General features: G+C 36.3%; 1 protein-coding gene and 1 pseudogene across 1 annotated transcript; one reads left to right on the top strand and one right to left on the bottom strand.

The window, feature by feature from the left end:
* The first annotated feature begins 1102 nt into the window (after positions 1-1102).
* On the top strand, positions 1103-20193 carry LOC109085192 (annotated as a pseudogene).
* Positions 20194-21407: 1214 nt separating this feature from the next.
* LOC122139750 lies at positions 21408-22353 on the bottom strand. Its single transcript, XM_042738871.1, has 3 exons — positions 22170-22353; positions 22007-22083; positions 21408-21920 (listed from the first exon to the last, which is right to left on the bottom strand). Exons 1-3 carry the CDS (start codon positions 22351-22353, stop codon positions 21447-21449), a joined length of 735 nt encoding a protein of 244 aa, XP_042594805.1. The 3' UTR covers positions 21408-21446.
* Between the last annotated feature and the right edge of the window lie 1043 nt (positions 22354-23396).

The following is a 23396-nucleotide window of genomic DNA, read 5'->3' as shown; positions in this document are numbered from 1 at the left end:
GTCAAATTCAACAGACAAGGATATGCGTGTTCATTCAAAGAGAGGTTTTCTTATGAACTTATTAGAGAAGAGTCCATTTTATGGGCATTATGTGTCTTTCCTAAGGGAAATGAAGTGAGTGTTGCTCTGCCTGCATTGCTTTGGGCAATAAAACTAGTGTTATAAGATTGGTTGCCAAGGAACCTGGGGCCTGGAGTCAATCAAAGACATACTGGCACCCAGTATGTGTATTGGATGAGGTCTGTGACTGTTTGTAAAATCTAATGAAATATTGTGTCTGATTGGTCCAAATATATCACTTACCGTCCAGTGTTGTCCAACAAAACAATACATATTAAACGCTATGAAAATAAATAAAGTGAATAACCATGTAAGTTACAGATTGTGAGTCAGAACAGCCGGCATTGTAGTCTTCAAAATGAGTTGCACACATCTGAATATTTGGTTTGAACTTGTTCTGGAACAGTGTTGTAAATACAACTTAACCACTGAATTCTCGTTGTGTCCTCTTTTGGAAGATCAAAGAAAGTAGTTTCACTTTCACAACGAAACAGCGTCTCCTCAACTTGGCAGCGAGAATCAAAGTTACGCCTTTCGTGAACGCGTGAACATTTGGGCGGTGTTATTGTCTCTCAGCCCCTCACAGTCACACATACAGCACAATAACATCATATCAGGGGACTGTATTTAAATTCTAATCAAGAAAAAAGTAAGCGGTCAGTGAAAATGTTCTTTGATAATGTAACTGTTACATGTTCTTTGCTCTCTTTCTATACAATGAAAGTGTTATGACTGGTAGCCTAACTTGCAACGTTTTCATTCGCATAACTTTCAATGTTAAATTCACATTAAAAAAGTCTTTAATATAGTCAGTCGTATTAAAATATGGTGTGTTTGTTTTTCAGCACATATCGTCATGTTAAATATTTTTTTATTAAACTCCGAGGCCTCCCAACGCAAAGCGACGCTGTGTTTAATGTAAAAAAATTTAAATTAAACTCCGAGGTGTGCTATAAGTTAAGGCCTCCCAACGCAAAGCGACGCTGTGACGTCACGGCCCTTCTCAACGTCACCAGGGCGCGTGCGCATCTCACGCACCGGAGGAAGGTCGTCAGGATTCAGTTTCCTGTCGCTTCATCTTGAAGTTAAACACAACAGACCCATGCCGATTTAATGGTCGCACCCTTTTAAAACGAGTTATTTTGTATCGCGGCTCAGCGTCTTGTGTTATAAATGAATTCCTGGTCTTATACGAGCGAGTGATCCTGAGAAATATGGATATTTCAACGCCACCAGAAGGTAACAGTGCGCTTGCCCGCGTGATTGTACTGCAGCGCGAGCGCGAAAGAACTGATATTATTTACATCAAAACGCCTCTAATAAACACAATTGACACATAAAGTCTTCTTTTACATGCCAGTTAGGCTAAAGTGACTGTCTTATGTGTGTAGGATGGCAAATGAAGCAGCTAAATCGCTTGCAGGTGTAGTTACTGACTGACTGTAGCTGTGTATATAAAAGCTTTTACAGTATAAGTGAATGGTGACCAACATTATTAGTGAAAAACACCATATTTATTAAGCTAAAACTGTGGAGAGTTTGGTATTAGCGATTACTGTCCTCAAAAAAAAAAATATTAAATGACTGAAAGCTTTCAAAAGACTGTTTGATATTGAATACTTAAAACCATATTACAAATAATTTGTCGTATTCATTAAAAACAATACTATTTAAACTGTTATAGTTAAAAATATACATGTGATCCCAGACCACAAAACCAGGCATAATTTTAAGAAATTGATATTTATAAGCTGAATAAATAAGCTTTCCATTGATGTATGGTTTGTTAGGAGGACAATATTTGGCCGACATATAACTATTTGCAAACTGGAATCTGAGGGTGCAAAAAATATTAAAATATTGAGAAAAATCACTTTTAGAGTTGTCCAGATGAAGTTCTTAGCAATGCATATTACTAATCAAAATTAAGTTGTGATATATTTATACTAGGAAATCTACTAAATATCTTAATGGAGCATGATCTTTACTAAATATCCTAATGATTATCGGCATAAAATAAAATTCATCAATCATTTTGACCCATGCAATGGCTATCGCTACGAATACACTCATGCTATTTAAGACCGGTTTTGTGGTCCAGCATCCCATATTTCTACTTATGTCTTTTATTGTATTGTTTGTGACTTTGATTTCTCCCGTCAGATCAAGAGCTGCGTAATGTCATTGATAAACTGGCTCAGTTTGTCGCCCGAAATGGACCTGAGTTTGAGAAGATGACCATGGAGAAACAGAAGGACAACCCCAAGTTCTCCTTTCTGTTTGGAGGGGAATATTTCGGCTACTACAAATACAAACTGGCCATCGAACAGCAGCAGCGTACGTCAATGAACCCCTGCTTCAGTCGCATTTATTTCTACTAACCAGTGTTATTTTAATATTATTCATATTGTCTTGTAGTTTGCATGAACATTTTGATTGAACTTTATTTTTTCGTTTTTTTGTTTGTATTATTATTATTATTTTTAATATATATATTACTGTTAAGGTTTAATTTACATTTATTTCAGTTTTACGCTTGGTTCTGTTTTAGTTTTTAGTCATGTTATTTATTGTTTGTAAACTTTCTACTTCAACACATCATCACTATAACAATAATGCTTTAATGTTTTTAGATTTAGTTTTAGGTAATGCTAATAACCCTTCTACTAACACAGGGCTTGTGTGATGGAAATTTACAGCTAGATTTGCCTGTTGTATCGTGTATGTATTCGTCTTTAAGGTGTGCTTCTCTCCTTTATAGATTCTGGCTCTCATGATGATGAATATAAAATAGAAGGTATTTATTAGACCGATGATCAGAAATGTTTCATGTTGCCTGGTATTCATGGAGTTCTTCTGCATCATTAGTGCTTGAAACTTTTTTTTTTTTTTTAAATATATTTCATTTGTCAGATTATGTTATGGCTTTTGTTTTCTCAGACAGATACCAACTTGTATAATTGGTTGAAACCAAAAAAAAACAGAAGACAAACACTTTTGTTTTCGCCAACCAACACTCACACTAACTATCACACACATCCATCTAAACCAAAAATGAATAAATAAAATATTCCAACAATAAAAAACAAATGAAGATAAGATGTCCTCACCCTCAGGCCGTCCTAGATGCAGATGAGTTTGTTTCTTCATCAGATTTGGAGAAATGTAGCATTGCATCATTTGCTCACCAATGCAGTGAATGGGTGCCGTCAGAATGAGAGTCCAAACAGCTGATAAAAACGTCACAATAATACATATATATGATGTGAGACAACAGGGGATGGACTTTTTCCCTGGAGGAAGTGTTATTATGGATTATGGAATCATATTTTGGCCAGAAGCAACAGTTTAAATTTAAAATGCCTAAAGTTGGTGGATTTATTACAAACACGCAGATTTTTGCTTCTCAAGATGTTAATTGATGAACTGGAGTGGTGTGGATTATTATGATGTTTTTATCAGCTGTTTGGATCCTAATTCTGACGGCACCCATTGTGGCTCTACAAATATGTTCTGGTGAAGAAACAAACTAATCTTGAATGACCTGAAGGTGAGTAAATTTTTAGCAAACTTGTATTGTTAAGTAACTTTTTTTAAGTTTTTTTTTTTTGCTTCATACATGATATCTAAACGTGTGCAGCTTGATTTTATTTTTGGTTTACCTTTGTTTGTAAATGCAAGTGTTCTGTATAAATCTTGATTCAAACTTTCGGTTTCATTTTTACTTGAGGAAGCCGCAAGCAGTTTTTCTTTCGGTTCTTTACTTGATTTCTTTTCCCTCAGTTATTTGCAGGCAGTTCAGTATGTCATATCCCCATGCTTTCCTCGGCTTAATGTATCCGTATTCCCGAGTTTTTCGTGCAATTCTCTCCAGACATGGAAAATCAGAGGGGAACAAACCAGCATGAGTGATTTCCTGCATGTTTCTCTGATCTGAATGGCTTTGCTCTGGGAACATCCATTCAAACGAGATTCAGGTTTCCTTCAGTAGTGTGGCCGTTCACCCACATCCGTCAGATCTGGATGCACTGGCAGGCAGATGTTTGTCTCGGCACACAGTAGGAGTTATAGATTTGCGTCTGTGTGTTCTTGTGATTAGCAGTGCTCTGTAAACCTCCGGGTAAAGAGGTCGCAGATGTTCCCGCGCCGATGACGATGCTGCCGCCGCCGACCACGCCGTCTGTGGAGGAGCTGATCCAGCAGAGCCAGTGGAACCTGCAGCAGCAGGAGCAGCACCTGCTCAGCCTCAGACTGCACAACAAACAAAAGTTTTGACCACCTCAATGGAAAGTCTATGGGACTTTGCATATTTTGATGGTCTGCTTATCTTCTGCGCACCAGATTTGCATTTATTTGATCAAAAATGCAGTAATATTGTCAAATACTACTCAAAAGAAACGGTTGCTGTTTGACTATATTATAACATACTGATTTACTATTTAAGCTGCTGCTTCATCTTCTGAGACTAAATTTGGTAGGAAGCTAAAACCACCAAAGTTGGGGCTGAGCATCAGATTGCTCTGACTTGGGATGCCAAATCTTTTCTAACTTATCAGACAGTTTTCGTTAAATGCACAGTTAAATTACAAAACGTCCCATAAACTTTCATTGAGGGGGTCAAAACTTTTGTACAATAAATAATATATACAATATTTAAGCTGTCTATTAGCAGAGCTTAACGACTGTTCTGGGACAACTTGCTAATTCATGCTAGCAACATGTTAGGCTAGCAGTGTTTAATCATTCTGACGGCATGTTAATTCATGCTAGCAACATGTTAAAATAGGGTAGCAGTATGTTAAATCGTTAAAATAGGCTAGCAGTGTGTTTAATCGTTAAAAATAGGCTAGCAGTGTGTTAAATCATTCTGACAACATGCTAATTCATGCTAGCAACATGTTAAAATAGGCTAGCAGTGTGTTAAATCGTTAAAATGGGCTAGCAGTGTGTTTAATCGTTAAAATAGGCTAGCCGTGTGTTAAATCATTCTGACGACATGCAAATTCACGCTAGCAACATGTTAAAATAGGCTAGCAGTGTGTTCAATCATTAAAATAGGCTAGCAGTGTGTTTATTCGTTAAAATAGGCTAGCCGTGTGTTAAATCATTCTGACAACATGCTAATTCATGCTAGCAACATGTTAAAATAGGCTAGCAGTGTGTTAAATCGTTAAAATGGGCTAGCAGTGTGTTAAATCATTCTGACAACATGCTAATTCATGCTAGCAACATGTTAAAATAGGCTAGCAGTGTGTTAAATCGTTAAAATAGGCTAGCAGTGTGTTTAATCGTTAAAATAGGCTAGCAGTGTGTTTAATCATTCTGACGACATGCTAATTCATGCTAGCAACATGTTAAAATAGGCTAGCAGTGTGTTAAAATCGTTAAAATAGGCTAGCAGTGTGTTAAATCGTTAAAATGGGCTAGCAGTGTGTTAAATCATTCTGACAACATGCAAATTGCACGCTAGCAACATGTTAAAATAGGCTAGCAGTGTGTTTATTCGTTAAAATAGGCTAGCCGTGTGTTTAAATCATTCTGCCGACATGCTAATTCACGCTAACAACATGTTAAAATAGGCTAGCAGTGTGTTAAATCGTTAAAAAAGGCTAGCAGTGTGTTAAATCATTCTGACGACATGCTAATTCACGCTAGCGACATGTTAAAATAGGCTAGCAGTGTGTTAAATCATTAAAATGGGCTAGCAGTGTGTTAAATCATTCTGACAACATGCTAATTCATGCCAACATGTTAAAATAGGCTAGCAGTGTGTTAAATCGTTAAAAATGGCTAGCAGTGTGTTTAATCATTCTGACGGCATGTTAATTCATGCTAGCAACATGTTAAAATAGGGTAGCAGTGTGTTTAATCATTCTGCCGACATGTTAATTAACGCTAGCAACATGTAAAAATAGGCTAGCAGTGTGTTTTAAATCGTTAAAATGGGCTAGCAGTGTGTTAAATCATTCTGACAACATGCTAATTCATGCTAGCAACATGTTAAAATAGGCTAGCAGTGTGTTAAATCGTTAAAATAAGCTAGCAGTGTGTTTAATCATTCTGACGAAATGCTAATTCACGCTAGCAACATGTTAAAATAAGCTAGCAGTGTGTTAAATCATTCTGACGACATGCTAATTCACGCTAGCAACATGTTAAAATAGGCTAGCAGTGTGTTTAATCATTCTGACGACATGCTAATTCACGCTAGCAACATGTTAAAAATAGGCTAGCAGTGTGTTAAAATCGTTAAAATAAGCTAGCAGTGTGTTAAATCATTCTGACGACATGCAAATTCATGCTAGCAACATGTTAAAATAAGCTAGCAGTGTGTTTAATCATTCTGACGACATGCTAATTCACGCTAGCAACATGTTAAAATAGGCTAGCAGTGTGTTAAATCGTTAAAAATGGCTAGCAGTGTGTTTAATTATTCTGACGACATGCTAATTCACGCTAGCAACATGTTAAAATAGGGTAGCAGTGTGTTAAATCGTTAAAATAGGCTAGCAGTGTGTTTAAATCATTCTGCCGACATGTTAGTTCATGCTAACAACATGTTTAAAAATGGCTAGCAGTGTGTTTAATCATTCTGACGACATGCTAATTCACGCTAGCAACATGTTAAAATAGGGTCAGCAGTATGTTAAATCGTTAAAATAGGCTAGCAGTGTTTAATCATTCTGACGACATGCTAATTCACGCTAGCAACATGTTAAAATAGGCTAGCAGTGTGTTAAATCGTTAAAAATGGCTAGCAGTGTGTTTTAATCATTAAAATGGGCTAGCAGTGTGTTAAATCATTCTGACAACATGCTAATTCATGCTAGCAACATGTTAAAATAGGCTAGCAGTGTGTTAAATCGTTAAAAATGGCTAGCAGTGTGTTTAATCATTCTGACGACATGCTAATTCACGCTAGCAACATGTTAAAATGGGCTAGCAGTGTGTTAAATCATTCTGACGACATGCAAATTCACACTAGCAACATGTTAAAATAGGCTAGCAGTGTGTTAAATCGTTAAAAATGGCTAGCAGTGTGTTTAATCATTAAAATAGGCTAGCCGTGTGTTTAATCATTCTAACGACATGCAAATTCATGTAAGCAGTGTGTTAAATCATTCTGACAACATGCTAATTCATGCTAGCAACATGTTAAAATAGGCTAGCAGTGTGTTAAATCGTTAAAAATGGCTAGCAGTGTGTTTAATTATTCTGACGACATGCTAATTCACGTTAGCAGTGTGTAAAATCATTCTGACATGCTTATTCATGCTAGCAATGTGTTTAATCGACGTGTAGAATCATGTCAGCAATGTGCTAATACATGCTAGCAACATGTTAAAAACATTAGAAAAATGCTAAAATACACTAGCAATGTTAACTCATGTTAGCAACATTGCTATCTCAGTACTGTGTAAAATGCTAGCAATGTGTTAAATCATGTTAGCAGCATGTTAAAAAATGCTAATGCGTTAAATCATGTTAGCAGTGTGTTAAATGTGCTAGTAACATGTTAAAACATACTACAATGTTAAAACATGTTTGCAACTTTCCTAAACATTTCAGCAATGTGCTACAAATTATTGCCTTCAAGTAAAGTCTTCGAGTTTCAAACAAGTCATTTCAAACAAAGCTTTGTCAAGCCAACATCAACATTTGTTTACAAACTTAACTCATCTAGTTTAAACTGTAATTTATTGCTGTGATCAAAGCGGGATTTTAATTTAAAAGTTCAAAGGAACTGTATTTGTTTGAAATAGAACTTGAACTAGAATAAATGTCATTTATAGTCACCTTTGATCAATTTAATACATCCTTGCGGAATAAAAGTATTAGTTTCTTTCGTTTCTCACCCAAAAATAATCTAACTGACGCCATACCTTTGAACAGTGATATATTCTGTTAAGTAAATGTGTTTTTGGGGTTTTCAGTTGAAAGTGACGGCCGCCATCTCTCTGGCGGTGGAGCAGCAGATGCAGAAGCTGCTGGTGGAGACGCAGCTGGACATGAACGAGTTTGATAACCTGCTGCAGCCCATCATAGACACCTGCACCAAAGACGCCATATCGGTACGAGTTTTTGGGCGGAAACCTGCCTCGCTCACGCCCGCTCTGTCTGATACGTCCCAGATTAGTCCTTATCTGGTTATTTCTCTTTCTCAGGCTGGAAAGAACTGGATGTTCAGTAACGCTAAAACCACGTCACACTGCGAGCTGATGACGTCGCATCTCAGAAACCGCATCACTGCAGACGGAGCGCATTTCGAGCTCCGCCTACATCTCATCTATCTGACCAATTGCGTCCTGCATCACTGACAAAACACATATCTGAACTGTTGTCACATCAAAATGAATACTAAAACTTAAACATTAAACGCAAACGCTGGTTAGTTCTCACCACTGTTTTAAAAAAATGCTAAAAAAGTGTGGGTGGTGCGCGGAGGAGCGGGAAGAGGGGAGACAGACAACACACACAGCTTAGCCTTCAGACTGTTTCATTTCGCTCCAATTGAGTTAAAAACACAGATAAATGCACAGCCAGTTGCACTCTGCATCGTAAACATATATATGAACGCGCTGTTGCACCTCTGAGAACTTTTAATACTTATTCTGCGGTGTTTATATAATCCTTTTGACGGCTTGTGTCAAGGAGCTGTAAAAATGGTTACACTAAGTGAATGAAGTGTGCCGAAGTCTCATTACAATGCAAAAACATACTCTCCTTCGATCCATGAACGTTTCTCTTAGTTAATGTATGCAGTCTCGCAGTCTGAAGCGTCTGTCATAGTTTTTATTATTCATATCATATTTAAATTTTAATTTTAGTTTATTGTGGTTGTTTTGTTATTTTAATGTCTATTTAGTTTTTATTATTCATTTCAATTTTAGTTGAACTACTTCAACTTTTTTTTATTTCCTTTTTTCCTTTAGAATTTATCTAGATTCCATTTCTTTCTGTTAAAATTTGTCTCCACTCCTTTTTAATAGTTTTTTTTTATTTTATTAATAAAAAAAGCATGTCTAATTAATTTAATTATCATGAAACTTACACATTTATTTAATGTACATTATACATTTTCACTAGTGGTCGACTGATATTGGTTTTTTGACTGCCAATGCCGATATCTTGGAAAGCAGGGGGGCCGATATTAAGCCGATATAATTTTTAAAAATAATAATATTTACATTTTTTTTTAAATTCATTTGACAATAGATTAAAAAATAAATGTCTAAAATAAACATACTTATACTTTAGATGACAAAGTATTTTTCACAAATAAATATTTAATAAAAATATAATTAAAAAGATAGTAAACACTGTAACCAACAGGGCACTCAGTATTCTGGGAAGTTTGTGTGCATTGGGAATCATATTTTTCAAATAAAGCAAGGGTAACACTCATTTTACATAAAGCAAAAATAGAAAATGACATGAATATGACAGTGGGCATAAAGCATAAAGCGCAGCATAATTTGAAATCACGAGTTTAAAGTTTAAAGTATTCAATTCACACGGACCGACCGTCACACAGAGAACACGCTATCATGTTGGATAAAAGTGCACACTTCACAAGATCTCACAGCTGGATTCAACTAAGTTTGCAAGGTTTGTGAAATTAAATGTTCATTATTCATTCAATGATTTGTTTAAATGATATAAATGTGTATTTGCTTAATGCTGACGCAAAACGAGAAATTATTATAATGTTTGCCTTTCTATTACTAATAATATAAAAACAATCGTTATAATACTTATTGTATACATTAATTTCTTTGTTTAACCTTCTATCCGTATTAGACTGAACTGTTAACAACGACAGCGAACAAGATGGAGAATGTGAGCACTGTGTGCCATCAAAATAAAAGTCCTGCCTCAAACACATCAGCCAAGCAGATAGACGTATCGGCTGATACCGATATTTGAAAAATGCCAAATATCGACCTATATTTTCTACCACCATATATCTAACAAATAAAAAATTTAAAATAAAAAAAAATTTACGTTTACCTACACAATAAATCTTATATTTTCTCTAACCATATGTTTTACTGTTACCAAATATGTGATATTACACTACTCTTACTTAAATCAAACGGTCAAATGCTCATGAAGTGACAGTTCTTAGGGATGTTCATGTTTATGTGTTTACGTCCTCATTTAGTGAGACAGCAGACGCTGAAGTCACCGCGAGTGTCACGTGCGCATCTGCGCCATTCATTAACACAGACACATAGAACATGCAGGATTCATATTTAAATCGACTTTTGCGGCTTAATTTTTACAGATACTAGTCCATATCGCGATTTGATTTAGGTGTAATGTCCTACTTTTGATTGATTCATTCAAAATTTGACAAATTCCGTGACATTCCGTGTTAAACTGTGAATTCCGTTTTTATGACTGGGTTCCGCAATTCCGTCCGCGTTTTCCGCATCGCGGAAATCATAGGGCCCTAGTTAATCAACTCCAAGTGTTTTTATGGCGTTTTATTGAGCAAACCCTTGGTTTTTCTCCACAGTCAGAGGAAAAATCAGAGGGATCTTTTGGCGGCTCTTCAGAAGGTCGTGGTTCCCATTTACTGCACCAGTTTCCTGGAAGTAGAGGAAGACAAGCAGCAGAAAATCACCCGCGTAAGATAATCCATCCCCATTTCTTCCCATTTGCAGCTTCATTATGATGTCAATTTGACTTGTAGCAGAAAATTAGTTGTTGCTCTTCATGTTTTCAGCTTCTGCAGCTCTGGGAGAAGAGCGGTTACTTTGACGACGTCACCATTCAGCAGCTTCAGAGTCCGGCTCTGGGTCTGGGACAGTATCAGGTACAGCTCGTGCTGTCAGTGTTTGTTTTCTGCTTAACTCTGGAGGATGTGTTCCTCATCCTGTCTCTGTTGTGTCTGGTCCAGGCGTCGCTCATCACGGAGTACGCTGCGGTGGTGCAGCCCGTCCAGATGGCCTTCCAGCAGCAGATCCAGGCGCTGAAGACGCAGCACGAGGAGTTCGTGAACAATCTGAAACAGCAGCAGACAGCAGCGGTAGCAGCAGCCGCGGTCGCCGTCGGTCAGCTGACGCCTGCAGACACCGACGTGAAGACTCAAGCGCCCTTGACCTCTCAGACTGGTAAAAACTTTAAAAAATAATATATATTTTAATTATATTATTACATATATTTAGAATGTAATATTTTTTATTATGTATGTTTAAAATATTATGAGATTTTTGTATTAAATCTTAAAAACATTTAGTTTTAATTTTAGTTCTAGTAATTTTAGTTCTTAAACTAAATGAAGATTAGATATGTTTCCTCTGGAAACTATCTGAAATAATTTTTAGGTCAACCTGGGGGGAAGAAAAAAAATAATAAATTGAGATCATATACGTACAGACAAAGTTGCTTATGAAGCACACTGCTGTTCAAATGTTTGCAGTTAAAAAAAACTAAATAATGCTTTTTCTCAGTAAGGATGCATTAAAATGATCAAAAGTGACAGTCAAGATATTTAGAATGTTACCAAAGATTTAAATAAATGCTGTTCTTTCGAACAAAAGCATTAAAAAACAATGGGTCACTGTTTCCACTAAAATACTGGGCAGCACAATTTTTTTCAAAATTGATAATAATCAGAAATGTTTCTTTAGCAGCAAATCAGCATATTAGACTGATTACTGAAGGATCATGTGACAATGAAGACTGGAGTAATGATGCTGAAATTTCAGGTTTGAATTACAGTAGTAAACTGGATGTACAGTATATTCACATAGAACACTGTTATTTTAAATGGTAATAATATTTCACAATTTTGCTGTATTTTTATCAAATAAATGCAGCCTTGGTGAGCCGAAGAGACTTCTTAAAAAAAAAAAAAAAACTATTTTCATGTGTCAGTTTTTAAATTGTGTTTTTAATCTCCAATTTGCTCTGATAATTGTTACTTTATCATGTCTTGGTTTGATATCAAACTTTTTGAAGTTAAGAGCCTTATTAATCCTTGTAAGGCAATGTTTTGATTACAGTGCTGCTTCAGATAAATAGACAAAACACAAATTGTCTTTTCAACACAGTTTGATGTCTTTCTTGCTGATGTGTGATTTGTGATTATGATGTTTTTTTTCTTAATAATGTCATCAGTAGATCTAAAGCCTCCTCCATTGGCCGGTCCTCCACCTGGCGATTACGAAGGCGCTCCGAGCCGACCATCAGACTCGAACCCGGCAGCGTCGTCTGACATTCCCTCCTCTAAACAGGGCTGGTTCGATCCGCAGCACAACATGCCGGCGTGGAACCCGCAACAACCCGTGAGTGAAAAAACACTTCAAAAACTCTTACGTTATTTGCAGCTGTGTTTTAAAAATAACTCACTAACTGATTAAATGTAATCTGGATTATGTAAATGGATTCCAAATATTAGGTACTTGTAATTAGATTGAACATATATTAAAATGCTCATAATCAGATTAGTGTTACCATTTTATTGATTATATTTCACTCACTCAATAGCAGTAAATTGTTCATGATTAATTTTTCTTTTACATTGTTCGTTCTAAAAAAAGCCTGCCACTATTATTCATTTTGTAAGGTTATATTTTACATTTTTATGATTTAATCACTAATTTAATCATTAATTTAAACTTACGAACCCCCATTTGGTTCCTTCACAAACCCACTGACATTTTTATTATACAATATGTTGTTGATAGCTAGTGCTGTCAAACGATTAATCGCATCCAAAATAAAAGTTTTTTTTTGCATAGTATATGTGTGTGTTCTGTGTATATTTATTATGAATATATAAATACACACTCATACAGTATATATTTTGAATATATTTACATGTATTTACATGTCTATGTTTATATTCATTTAATTTATATTATGAATAAATATATTTAATATGTAAAAATATTACATTAACATTTTTCTGAAATATATACTAGGGCTGGACCAGAATATTCGATTATTCGAATATTCGTTCAGTGGGTTGGCATTCGATTTTAAATTGAGATTCAAATATTCAATTTTTTATTTCTTGAACACCTGGCATCTCCCGCGAAACGGTTCTCATTCGCTTGAATATGAATCGCCCATGAGTGAACGTCATGATTCAGTTCATTTGGAAGAGAAGAAAAAAATGCCCAGACCTCAGCTGTGTGGGAGCATAATCAATTGAGTGAGGACAAGAAAGGCAGTGTGCCAAATTTGCAATTTGAAACTGTCCTACCAAAACAACAAATTTTAAAAAACAACCTAATTCCTTTAATTGTTCCCCCAACCCGAGTTGCTTTTATCCGCCATGTTAATCAGTAATTTTACAGGTGATAAAAATGCGCACTTAATTTGCTTGTAAAAAAACTTGCGTATACGGCAGTCATAAAAAAAAAAAAAAGTACAGTAGCCCAGCCTAATAATAGTTTTGTCTATATTAAAAGTAATTGCTCTTAACAGACCTGTGTTTCAACACTGATAATAAATCTGCATATTAGAATGATTTGACTCCTGTGGTTCAAGTCCTACCTCTCAGATAGATCCTTCAGGGTGTCTTGGAGGGGTGAAGTTTCTTGCTACTGGGGTTCCTCAAGGCTCAGTACTTGGACCACTTCTCTTCTCCATCTACATGACGTCATTAGGATCTGTCATTCAGAAGCATGGCTTTTCCTATCACTGCTACGCTGATGACACTCAACTCTACTTCTCATTCCAACCAGATGAAACCAACGGTAGCTGCTCAAATTTCAGCCTGTCTGAGTGACATTTCAAGCTGAATGAATCACCATCAACTACAGCCAAAAACCAATAAGACTGAACTGCTGGTGGTCCCAGCGAACCCATCGTCTCATCACAACTTCTCTATACAGCTGGGTTCGTCAACCATAACTCCTTCCAGGACAGCCAGAAACCTAGGAGTTGTGATGGATCATCATCTAAGCTTCACAGACCATATTGCTACAATGACCCGGTCCTGTAGATTTGCCTTATACAACATTAGGAAGATTAGACCCTTCCTGTCAGAGCAAGCCACCCAACTTCTTGTCCAAGCTCTTGTTCTCTCCAGACTGGAATATTGTTATGCTCTCCTGGCGTGCCTTCCTGCATGTACTATCAAGCCTCTACAACTGATCCAGAATGCAGCAGCGAGGGTTGTCTTCAACGAGCCAAAAAAAGCTCACGTTACTCCTCTCCTCATCAGGTTACACTGGCTACCAGTAGCCGCTCGCATTAAATTCAAGGTACTGATGCTTACCTACAAGACGACCACTAGCACGGCGCCAACTTACCTAAGCTCACTAGTTCAATCTCGTGCGCCCTCCAGAAGTTTGCGCTCTGCAAGGTGAACGACGCCTTGTGGTGCCATCCCAAAGAGGTTCAAAATCACTCTCACTGACTTTCTCCTGGACTGCGCCCAGCTGGTGGAATGACCTCCCAATCTCAATTTTTGACCATCAGAGTCTTTACTCATTTTCAAAAAAAATCATCTAAGACTCATCTTTTTCGCCTGCACTTGACCAACTAATACTCGCACTTACCTTTTCTTTTCTTGTCTATCCTATTCTTGAAAAAAAAAAAAAAAAAAAACCCTGGCTACGTGTTCTGTACTAGACTAACTGAGACTTGTCATAGCACTTGTATACTGTTGTTGTTGTTCTCTCGTTGGTCTGATTGCTTCTATTGTTCTCATTTGTAAGTCACTTTGGATAAAAGGGTCTGCTAAATGATTAAATGTAAGTGTAATTTTCTGAAGGATCGTGTGACACTGACAACTGAAGTAATGATGCTGAAAATTCAGCGCTGCATCACAGAAATAAATTACATTTTGAAGTACATTAAAATAGGAAACATTTCACAATATTACTGTTTTTTCTGTATTTTTGATCGAATAAATACAACCTTGAAATCAGTAACTTGAAATCAGTAATGGATTACAATTTATTTTCCAAAAAACAAAAAGTTCAATAAACTTTTCCGCCTCCAGCTGCCATTCGACCCGACTCAAGCCCCGCCCCCCTGTCCGCCCTGGAACAGCCACGAGGGCATATGGAATGAGCAGCGGGACCCCAACTGGAGCGGCCCTCGGGATGGGGGCCCCGCAGGCCCCTGGAGCAGCCAGAATGAGCCGCCACCCTCCTGGAGCGGTCAGTTCGACCAGCCGCCGTGGAGCAGCCAGCCGGATCAGCCGCCGCCGTGGGGCCAGAGGGAGCCTCCCTTCCGCATGCAGCGTCCGCCACATTTCCGCGGGCCCTTCCCTCCTCATCAGCAGCCGCCGCCGTTTAACCAGCCGCCACCACCACCTCACAACTTCGGACGCTTCCCGCCTCGCTTCATGCAGGACGAGTTTCCTCCACGGCATCCCTTCGAACGGCCGCCGTATCCGCCGCACCGATTCGACTACCCACAGGGAGACTTCCCAGGAGGTGAGACCTCGGCTTTTCTATTCACAAAACTACTAGAGTCAAAAATTACTCTGATTTCATGAAAAATTTACCTTACATTACATCTACATTACACCTAAAAATTTTATTAAAATACAAGGTTTTATGTTTGAAAGCAAAGAAATTAAGATGGCCATAAATATTAATATTAGTGTTATTAAAAAATGTCAAAATGAAAATTATTTTATTTTACTGTTATTGTAATAGTAAGAAATGAAAACTGAAAATGTCAAAATGAAAACCTAATTCAAAATACTTAAAACAGGGTTCGTACAAGGTGCTTAAAGTGCTTGAAGTACTTGAATTTGACTTTATGTATAATTATTATGTATAAATAGTCATTCTAAATTTTTTCACTTTGGTCTATTTGTATTACTAAAAAATATCAGATTACTCAATTGTCAAAATAATCAGTAGATTACTTGATTACCAAGACAATTATTAGTTACAGCCCTAGATTAGTTAAAATATTTCAAAATACAACTGCATTGTTTTGATTTGTGTTATTTAAAAGACAAGTATATAATTTCCCAAAAAAAATCTTAAAAATAGTATTAAAATATTGTCTCATTCTAGTGAACCAAGTATCTGGATATCTCATGAGCTAAGTATATTGTCACACACCCTAGTGTTGATAAGTGGTGATATAGCTCATAATTTCCCAAGTGTATGATACAGCTTTCATTCTTCAGGTCAATCGTATTCATAGAAAAAAAAAATCATGATAACTTTGCCATAATATCCTTTCAAATGTTAGTTGCCACAGTAATTGCATGCACTTTATTTGTGCTGTTTTGTGCTGCACTTTATTTGTGCCATTTAGTTTTATTAGTTTAGTAGAATTTAAAAAAGATAAGTAAGATCTCTGATTTTAGTCCTTGAAAACCAAAAAAGTAGTGCTAGAAAAGTCCTTGAAAATCCTGGAATTTCATTGTGCAGTTTCTGTACGAACCCTGTTAAAAATACTATAATATTGTACTTAAACTAAAATAAGATACATAAAAAACATAAATAATATAAAAACAAATTTAGTAAGATCTAAACTAAAATGTAAATAAAATCTGAAAATATAAAAAACTAAATATTGAAATAAAATAATATAAATATTTCAAAATAATGTAAAATAATATAAAAGTTAATTACTGCTGTCGTATACTGCTAATATTTAAATAAACTTTAATTAAGATGTGACCAAAATGCTAATTTATCTTGTTTTTATGTCATGCATAATATATTGTTGTTTGTCATCAGAGATCGGTCCCGCCTCCTCATCACCACCCCGAACCAGAGGATTCCTCCTCCTGGGATATCTGATCCTCCTCCGTGGGGCGGGAACCAGCATCCTGATTTCGGGCCGCCGCCTCCTCATGGCTTTAACGGTCAGGCGCCACATATGCGTCGGCAGACCCCTTCTCACGTCAGTCAGGACGACCCCAGCCTGGTGCCCAATGTGCCCTACTTCGACCTTCCTGCAGGACTTATGGCGCCGCTTGTGAAGGTCATTTTACATTCGACGTCAGCTGGGAAAGTAGATGCTTGTTTTTTGACAGTCTCGTCTTAAATGTGATTCTTTCTCTTTAACCTTAGCTTGAAGATCATGATTATAAGCCTCTGGACCCCAAAGACATCCGTCTGCCGCCTCCGATGCCTCCCAGTGAGCGTCTGCTGGCCGCGGTGGAGGCGTTTTACAGCCCACCGTCCCACGACCGACCCAGAAATAGGTGAACACCAATGTGACTGCTCTGGGTTTATAGGTTTTTTTTGGCATTTTTTATTTAATACTCCAGTTGTAAAGACTAAAAATGATTGTTTTCGGGCAAAAAAGAGATCGAAACAGAAAAATCAACACGACAAACGCAACAGGTGCAGAAGAAATGAAACTGAAATAAAGATATACTTAAAAATAATTGCCAAAACTTTAAAACTGTTTTAATGTATTCAAACAAAAACTAAGATCTTTTCATTAGTTGAAATAAAGCTGAAATAAAAATGTAAATATTAAATGAAAAAGCTTATGACAAATGTTGCCTTTGCAACTCAGGTTAGTTAACTTAAACTGAAATGCTGAAATTGTGTAGACTAAAACTGAAATAAAAATAAAAAACTTACTAGAACGACAAACAAGGAAAACTCACAAGAATAAAAAAAGACAAGAACACAACAGAATTAATTGAACTAAAATGAAAGCTGAAAATTAAAACTAATTTAAAATATTAGTGAATACTATGATAATTACAAATAAAAATAAAAATGAAAAATTACTGAAATAAAAATAAATATAAAACCTGATTTAAAAAAAAACAACAACAAAAAACAGCAAACTAAGTGAAACTAAAATTTAAACGAAAACTGGAAATATAAAAAGGCTTTATCATAATACTGTAATAGTATACTAAAATTGCTAAAACTAAAACTGAAATAAAGATATACTTAAAAATAATTGCCAAAACTTTAAAATTATACTGAAAAATGAAAAAAAAAAAAAACAATAGTATACTAAAATGACTAAAACTAAACCTGAACTAAATACAAATACAACAATAAATGATTAATAAACAAACTAATAAAAATGACAATAATTATCAAAACTAAAATTTTAAACAAAAAAATTTGGGAAATAACATTTAAAACTAAATTACTAAAACCAGTGTTTTTACTAAATTACTAAAACCGAAATAAAAACTAAGTATAAAAAGCCTAATAAAACATGACAAAATACAATATTAGTAAAATTTGGACTAAAATGAAAATATAAAACTAAGATATTATAAAATATTAATAAATACTATTATAGTATACTTCCAATACTAAAATAACATTTGAATTCAGATGCAACCAAACAAAAGTGATTCCCATCGTTGGTAATATTTCACGTGATGTTTTTTTGGCAGCACCCGAGGGAGTCCTTCACGCAGTCGGTCGCGTAGTCGAGAACGATCCACGTCACGCTCCAGCTCCAGGTCTTCCAAATCCTCTCGCTCCAGATCCCGCTCCAGATCCCGCTCTCGTTCTCGCTCCTACTCCAGATCTCGCTCCAGGTATCCCCAAAAAAATAAATTAAAATAAGTGAATATTTAGACCATTTTTTTCCAGCCACACAAGTTGTTGAACACATTTTTCACTTTCTTCCGTAGGAGCAGGAGTCACTCCAGATCTGGGTCCCAAAGTCGCTCCCGCTCCAGATCTCGCTCCAAGTCACGATCTCCAGACAAGCGTCGTCATGCTGCAAAATCACGCAGTCCAACACCACCGTAAGTCCATCTGCTTTTGTTACCCAAATCCAGTTCACATTAGAAAAGCAGATTTTTGCTTTGTAATCTGTATCTGCATTTTCACAAGGGTTTATTTGATATAGTTATTACTATCAGGATTTCATTTATTTTTGTTCTTAAATGTATGTAATTTTACCTATTTTTTTATGTTTTATACATAATTTAAAAAAATATGTAAAACAAAAAATAAAACATTTATTGAATTAATTTTTTTTTTTTTAAAAATTTTTTTAAATAATTTTAAAAATAAAAAATGAAAGACAATATTAATACAAAAAGTGATTTCAACATTTTTATTTAGTGAAAAAAAATCACAATACGAAATCACATTACAAAGTCTATTGTTGTATTTTAGTTACAAATTTTCTCCACGTTTATTTTGACCTTTATAAGTTGCATGGTGAAAGAAAAAAGGTATCCCATTCAGATTACAGTGTCTGTAATCGATTTTTTCCCACATTTCCTTAACCTTCTTAAGTCACGTTTTGTGACTAAAGGCTAAAGGGTTGTGACTAAAGGTTTTAGTCTAAAGCTAAATTTCTTGTCGCGCTGCATGATAAAAATGATTAACGATTATAATTGGCAGTATCACAAAACTGATCCAATCCTAATGGTGATTTAGCATGATGTTGATATGAAATACATCCTCTCCGCAGCTCCACATCTGGTTTGGGTTCAGTCCCTGCTGTGTTACCAGCCGAGCTCAGGCTGGGCGAAGAAAACAAGGGCCATCAGATGCTCATGAAGATGGGTATGTAATCTAGAACATGTTTGACGAAGACCACATGAACTGATGTCTCCACTGATCCAGCACTAATTCTATTCCTGTTCATCCTGGGGTGGAGCGGATCAGGAGGTCTTGGTGCTAAAGAACAGGGCATTCAAGACCCCATCAAAGGAGGAGACATCCGGGACAAGTGGGACCAGTATAAAGGAGTGGGAGTCGCGCTGGATGACCCGTATGTGAACTACAGGAGAAACAAAAGCTACAATTTTGTTGCAAGGATGAAAGCACGAGAAAAAGGTATTCATGTTTTTAAAACAAACACCTTAATGTTAGCAAAAGCCTGTTTGCCAAGTCATTCATCACTAATATTGATGCTAATACCTTGGGTTAGGGGTTTATTCAAACTATTTATAACCATTATAACCAAGTATGAATGTGTTTTATCTTTGTTTATCCCCAGTAAGCAGAGACCCCCAGGAGCCCTCCAGCACAGAGTGATCACTCATTTCACATGGTCTTTTTTGTTTTCTGTAGATGCCATAAAGCTGTTTTCACATTCGTTTGGACGTTTTATCTTGCCCTTGGTTCCTTTTGTAGTAAAATGCATCAAAGCATCATATTGTAACTCAGAAGTATCAGTGTCATTGCAAGTGTTTCCTTTGATTAATCTGAGACTCTGTACAAGCAAAATAAAGATGTTTTAAAAGGGCACAGTGTTTATACAAACATTTAATTTATGCATGAATGATTGAAGAGAAACAATGAACAGATACTGAAAAATGCTGGTTTATTTAGGCTCGTTATTACATGAACAATGATTGAAAAGTTTTGGCTGTTTATAATCTATGGAGGATGCATCCAAAACATTGATCATCTGTTTATTCAACTGTAATGATAGTCTCTCTATACCCATAAAACTTCCCCTAAAACATCTAAAAAACTAGAAAAAACAAAACCCTGTTAGCAAACACTTAAGATATAATGAAAGGTGTGTGTGTGTATATATATATATATATATACCATAAACTTGATAAACATTGTTTGTAGTCAAATATGTTTATATGTATATGTTTTCTAGGTTCAGGGTCATACATACATAAACAAATAAGTTCATATTTAAAACTCAGCAGGTCCCAGTGACTCAATTACTGACGTGTAGTGACGTCTGGTGGAGTCAATGAATGCTCTAGTGAGATCCAACTGCTGCCGCCAACATGTTAAGTGCAAAAACGGAAGGACTGTACGCCGTCAAGCCTGTTGTAGCATGGAAAATGAGCTGGTTCAACTGGTTAAAGAATTTTCAATGACTGAAATGTTCTGATTCTTTATATAATAACCTCTTAGATGTATATGTTCTCTAGGTTCAGGTCATTCAGACGTAAAGCGTGTAGATCATATTGTATACTCCTTCAATGGCTCAGCGCTGACTGTATGAGGCTATTGGGGGTGGGGTCCACGTAAGGGCAATGCCCACGACGGACCTGAATGAATGAGCGGATCTCACAAAACCATCTTTCCAAGTAATGAAAAAACATCACAAAACCATCTTTCCAAGTTTTTAACATAAATTTAAAGCAAAATTCTAAAAAAAATTTTAAACCTAATGAAATCCCCTGTCAATAGATATTATTTTTTTTATTATAGATGAAAAAGGACTTGGATGTGTTCTTTACCCAAATACATATTTCGCAGAAAAAGAACGAAAGTGCTCCTAAACCATAACCCTGAGGGACGCCCCAAAGAAATGCATGAATTATGACTTAGACATGTTCTTGATTGCTTTTGTGAGATTCACCCTAATGCATTTCTTTCAGAACAAGAATGAAAGTGGTCCTGAACTATAACCTTGAGTTACGTCCCAAAGAAATGGAGTCAGAAATATGATCTAGACGTGTTCTTGACAGGTTTTGAGAGATTCACCCATATACATTTCTCTCAGAACAAGAACAAAGTGGTCTTGAACTATAACCCTGAGCTACGCCCCAAAGAAATGTAGCCTGGCTGGACTGAAGTATCAGATAATGTAAACCTACCAGAAGACCATGTGTAAGTTAGTCCATCTGTCTGCGTCTGTACCGCAACCTCCTTTACACGACGGTCAGGACTGGGGCCATCTGTGACTGTTGCAATGGACGAGCTAGACCTCAAGGAAGAGCCTGAGTGGCGACTGGATGACGATGATTGAGATAAAGTATGGTCATCGTCGTCTTCATCCTGGGATTTGTATGTGCTGTGCTGGGCCTCGCTGATCATTGAGGCATCTGTGTTTTTATCTGTGAGACGTCTGGAGATCTCACCGGTGCTCTGTGGCATCTCAGATGGGATCTCGCTCTCAAAATCGCTTTTGTAGGCAGCCAAGGCATCTTCCGGTGTGGGTGGTGAAGCAACCTTTGAGATGTTGTTGGATGACTTCTTGTTACTATCTTCTGTTCTGGTTTATGTTTCTTTCTGAGTAAAAACAATGTTTTTCAGTTGAAAAAATACTTATGTAAATTATGTTCAGAAATGTAATTTTAACGCACCTTTTCTTGTGAGATTGCAGCTGCTTCAAAAGGTATAGGGGCGAGATCATCCAGTGTCATTACATTCATTTTGAAGTCTGTGGGAAATCACCAAGGGAGAAAGATGTATTTAATATTTGTGGTTCGGAGAGGTTTATATGTAGACTGGGGCCATTGTTTTTGCTTTTCTGGTTTCTGATGTGGTTCTCGATGAAGGCTAGTCTACTCAAAGCCGCGCTTTGCAAACCACGTTGAGGTATGAACCTAAATTCATCTGTTCCAGCAGGACTTCCTGTAGGAGCAGATGAACGTCTATCACCAGTGGCATCTTTGGAAGTCTTCTTCAGAAATCGGCTCCCGCCACCCATGCTGAAACTCTCCAATGTTGTCATTTCACAGGGTCATGGTTTTCACTCTCAGATAGTGAAAAGACGTCATTCAGGTCCTGGAATTGCATCTGCTTAGACGGTGACGTGTTTTCCAGGGTTTTCCTGGGTAAATAAGAGTAATTGCAACACATCACAAACATTTAATAAGAGTATGGGGTTAGAAACAAGATCTCCACATATCCCAATTGTAATGTTTTGTTTTTGTATTTTCTACTAAATTAGCATATTCTATTATAGTTCAAACCTACCTTACAAAAAAAAAAAACAAAAATAAAAAAAATACTTATTTTTTTTTGTAAAAAGTTTAGAAATGCCACATTACCTACAATAGTAGACTAAAACAATGACTAATTTTAATGCTAAATAGCTGATTAGCTTCTTTTTTTAAAATGTTTTACCATTCAGCTTACACTATGGTACAACAAATTTAAATTTACACCATATTTAAGAAAAACAAAAACCAAGGGGAAAAAAAGAAAATAGAAACAAGCAATACCATAGAAACATAATAATAAAGGAAAAAGAAAGAAGAGGGCATTATACAGAATAAAAATTATATATCGTATACCATAGAATGTTTGTAGGCTGTGCAAATTGCACGTTCTGAGTGCTTTCTTGTTAAGCGAAACTGAAATTGTGAGTAAATAATCTTAATCTCTTGTAAAAAACTGCTACAAAAACAGGTTTACAATTCGAAAATTTACTTTTGTGAATAAAGAATCTACATAAGAAGAGAATAAATAGCTGATTAGCGTTATAATACTGCGCGGCCTCTGTGACGTCAGTTATTAAGGATACAATAAATTTAAATGAAAATGTTATCTTTAAATCTGTGAAAAACTCTGTTCTTCAGGTGTGTTTGGTGTTAAAATGAAGTCAGTGTCAGTGACAGAGCGAGATTCGATGCACTCTAAACTCAGGACGTACTCAATTAATGGGCGATGATGAGATTGTATGGATGTTTGGAATTGAAAACACTTTAATAGCTGAAATTACTGTAACGGCTGACGGCTCTTGATGAG

Source organism: Cyprinus carpio, chromosome B15, assembly GCF_018340385.1.
Source record: "Cyprinus carpio isolate SPL01 chromosome B15, ASM1834038v1, whole genome shotgun sequence".
Taxonomy (NCBI): Eukaryota; Metazoa; Chordata; class Actinopteri; order Cypriniformes; family Cyprinidae; genus Cyprinus; species Cyprinus carpio.
The sequence above is the reverse complement of the archived record's forward strand: the minus strand, read 5'-3'. Positions and strand labels throughout refer to the sequence as shown.